General features: G+C 28.8%; 1 protein-coding gene across 1 annotated transcript; it reads left to right on the forward strand.

Annotated features, from left to right (window-relative positions):
* The first annotated feature begins 3,142 nt into the window (after positions 1–3,142).
* On the forward strand, positions 3,143–3,714 carry LOC105448398. Its single transcript, XM_011686917.1, has 2 exons — positions 3,143–3,328; positions 3,564–3,714. Exons 1-2 carry the CDS (start codon positions 3,195–3,197, stop codon positions 3,712–3,714), a joined length of 285 nt encoding a protein of 94 aa, XP_011685219.1. The 5' UTR covers positions 3,143–3,194.
* Positions 3,715–3,923: the final 209 nt, after the last annotated feature.

The raw sequence follows: 3,923 nt of genomic DNA on the forward strand, positions 1-3,923 counted from the left end.
TTATTGGCCTAATTCTTTTCTATTTTATTGTTTTATACGTACAAGTGGTAATTATTTTATAACATGAGTAATCATGTCTGTAATTGCGTTTATTATATAAACAAAAATGAAATTTCACAAAATTTATCGGTACTTATACGTTTTATGGAACTATATACCAATAGAATAATAAAAATATTACGAAAATTAATGCATCATTAGCCAAAAGGATATATATAATAATATTAACAATTCGCGAGCTGTTTTTATTATATTTAAATAAAAGAAAATTATCGCTTTTTATCGTATATTTTTTATCAGAATTATAAAATTAAACGAAAAAAGATCAATCTATTATATAGATAAGATCATTACCGTCATTTCCAGTATTTATAAAACGTACTTATATTCAGACAATTTAATCTTAATAATGCGAAAACTAACTTAATAAAAATAATATTATTAAACAAAGATTTTTTATGATATAAAATGTTTTAAATCTAATTATATTACAGTGAAATATGTTGCTTCAATATTACAGTTAGGACAGCTTACTAATTTAGGATGTAATCCAAGTAAATTTTCACAGCATAATCTTCATAGTGTTTTTCAAGTAAAACGCATATAGTACCGACGATTCATCGCACAGTGATCTTTCTAGTTAATCTGGAATGATGTTACCACACACTGTTAATGTTAGCACACACATATCGCAAAAAAATGTACTGCTACGTATCGCATCTGGAACAGAAATGAAGAGACGTGGAAAATGCATGAAAGCGCGACGTTACAAATGCGCTTGCGTCGATCGAACGCAGAAAAGAAATATCAAATATAATACAATATATACGCGAAGAGCGAAAAAGCTAATCGGTTACATATAAGATAATCGGTGGCAAGTAATAACGTTCATCCGAGGGTTATTTATACTTAGATATCGGCACTAGCAAAATATACAAAAACTATAATTTGCATAATTACAGTAAGCTATAGGCACTCTATCGTAATTTTTCACAAAAGTTCCGTACTTTATTTGAGAGTAGCAAATTATAAATTACAATCATACCGAACCTTCGAGGTAACTTGTAAAAAGAAATTCGGCGTAAACGCATTATGACACTTGCAATGAGATGGCAAAGTTGTCCGGTGAACAGTTACTATACAATTAATCGAAGTTTATTATTATGTATCGGCTTATGGCCGTGTGAAAAATCTATTTTTAGACATATTGCAATAGCATTAATAACAACAACGTTTGTATCAAGCATAGTACTTCAGGTACGATTATTCTTATTTCTTTCTCTTATTAATATTCTTTGTATCCTATTTAATGTGAAGCTTAGTAAAATAAAACAAAGCATAATTACTTTAATTAAAAAGATATTCTTTCTTTATTATAAACGTTATAAATTATAACAAGAAATTATCATAAATTTGTTTATTTAAATATATTTGTATTTTTTATTTTAAATAACTTTGTCGAAACTATTCTATTATAACTAAAATATTTATCGTTAAATGATTTAAATGGAAAATACAACTTTTAGCTAGCGGTTTTCGTTACAACAGAGTACAGTATAGATCTTCTTCTGCATGTTCTCGCGTATAGCGTACCATGGCTAGCCTATACGTTAAAATATAATGTTCTTTGCTTAAACATAAGAGGGGTAAGAATATCAAACGTGTAGATACTTGTATAGAAATACTTGTAAAAGAAGTAAATATTAATTATGAATTTTATTTTTGAGATATTTTCGAAAAGGTAATAACCATTGATTTATGAACATAGATGCGAAATCTTATGGAACGAATACTTTGTGATTGGAATGAACTGAACGATGTACAAGAAATTGAAATAATAAAAGAATATGCAGATATGGGAAGATTTATCACATTAATTACAACATGTAAGCAATATTTTGAATAATTTTTTTATACTCTAGATTCGATTTCTTCAATTCAGACTTTAATCGTTTAATTACAGTATTCATCTATGTATCTATTTTTTGCTTCATTCTGGTACAGTTTCTGTCAAACTTTCTTCCGGACATCACCGGTAAAAATGGATCCTATCCACGACAACTTCCGATCCTAATAGAATGTTTTTTGGATCAGCAAAAATATTTTTTTCCACTTTTAATGGCAGTATGTTTCGCCGCAGTGAGTGGCTTCACTACGGTGGTAGCCACTGAAACGCTTAATATGTCATACATACAACATGCGTGTGGTTTATTTGAAATAGCTAGGTAAAGCAAAGTTAACGTTCTTTAAAAAATTGAGTTGAATTTAAAGCGTTTGCAAACATGTTGCAGTTGTGTTATTAATTTCAGCTATCGCATGGAACAAGCATTGCTCAAAGATACGATGCGAAGTATTGCATCATCTGATATCGAAAGAAATTCGCTAATATGCCAAGGGATAATCAATGGGTTCAATATATACAGAAGGGCAATTGAGTTCGTAATTGTCATTAATATGACTAGAAGTATTTTTCACAAACACTTTAACTTTTTAACAAGTTTATATTATATATAGACTACGAAATTTTACAAATTGTATAAATTAGCACATATATGTATAGGGTTTACCAAAAGTATGGAAACCGTGCAATAATTTTGACCCCTAGTGATTCAAAATTTTGAATTCCCCTCCCACTCTCGCAGGAAGAATCTATTATTCTGGATGTAGAGAATGGATCAGCACCCATGTCAAAAGTTCGCTTTCTTGAAAAATAAGAACACGTGTTTTACCGTTTTCCAATATTTTTATTTTTTACACAAATTATTGCAGAATTTCTACACTTTTGGTCAATTCTGTATAATAAACGAGTTTATTTAGAGCTTATCATGAATATGTTTTCTTCATGCGTATTTAAAATGAAGTATTATTTAAGGTTTCTTGAAATGTTGAAGAGAAGTTTTATATTGGCGTATTCATTACTATTGCCCTTAGGGGTATTATCCTTAAGCATTAATCTCTATCGCGTGAGTAATTATTAATATACTTATTGATGTCTCATATATGTACATTTACACATACACATACACGCGCGTATACAAGCACACACGCATATGTACATACACATATACTAATCGAATAAGCTGAATAATTAATATATCTTGATCACACGTGTTATCTGTATTGTAAATACAACTCTTACTATTTCTTCTCTACAATAGCGAATTAGTTATTTATTGCCACAGTTTTCTCGATTAATGATGTCCAAGGAATATTATGAACTGATCGTTAGTTTTATATTTCTTCTTGGTCATTTTTGGTACATGTTTTTTTGCAACTTATATTTAGGACAAAAAGTGATTGATCATAGCAGCAATGTCTTTTACAGAACGTGAGTAACATATGTTACATATATATCAAAACTTAATTGATCAATTCTAATTGAAATATTTTTGTTAACTTTGTGTGTATTTTACTTGCACTTGAGAGCATTAAGTGCTGCATATATGCAACAAAACGAATGAATTTAAATTATATATGATTAATTAAAATGTTTAAAAAATGTAAATATTGTATTTAACATTATCAAAGCTTTCAATTATGATTTTCTAAAAACAAAATTTTAGATACAACGTGCAATGGTATGTTGCTCCTTTGCGAGCGCAGAGGTTATTATTGCTTGTGATGCAAAGAAGCATGCGATATTGCACAATCGTTATTGATGGAATATTTACTGTGTCACTAGAAGGATTCGCCACGGTAAAATTTCTGGGCTAATAATAATCTTTTATCTAACATTCTCGTTTTAGATTTAGAATAGAATTTATGTTTTAGCTTGTGAGTACGTCAATTTCATATTTTGCTGTTATTTTATCCCTTTTTTCATAATATATATCCACAAAAAATAAAAATTGAAGCTTGAAACTTTACAATCCAAGTAGTTATGGCATACTTATAGCATACGTTTGAAATAAATATATGATAAT

Source organism: Wasmannia auropunctata, unplaced genomic scaffold (assembly GCF_000956235.1).
Source record: "Wasmannia auropunctata unplaced genomic scaffold, wasmannia.A_1.0 LD336085.1, whole genome shotgun sequence".
NCBI lineage: Eukaryota > Metazoa > Arthropoda > Insecta > Hymenoptera > Formicidae > Wasmannia > Wasmannia auropunctata.

What these genes read in the sequence shown, in the direction of transcription:
- LOC105448398 (XM_011686917.1), top strand. Translation starts at nt 3,195, where the DNA reads ATGATGTCCAAGGAATATTATGAACTGATCGTTAGTTTTATATTTCTT. An exon ending in AGCAATGTCTTTTACAGAAC is followed by an intron (nt 3,329 to 3,563) that starts GTGAGTAACATA and finishes ACAAAATTTTAG; the next exon opens with ATACAACGTGCAATGGTATG.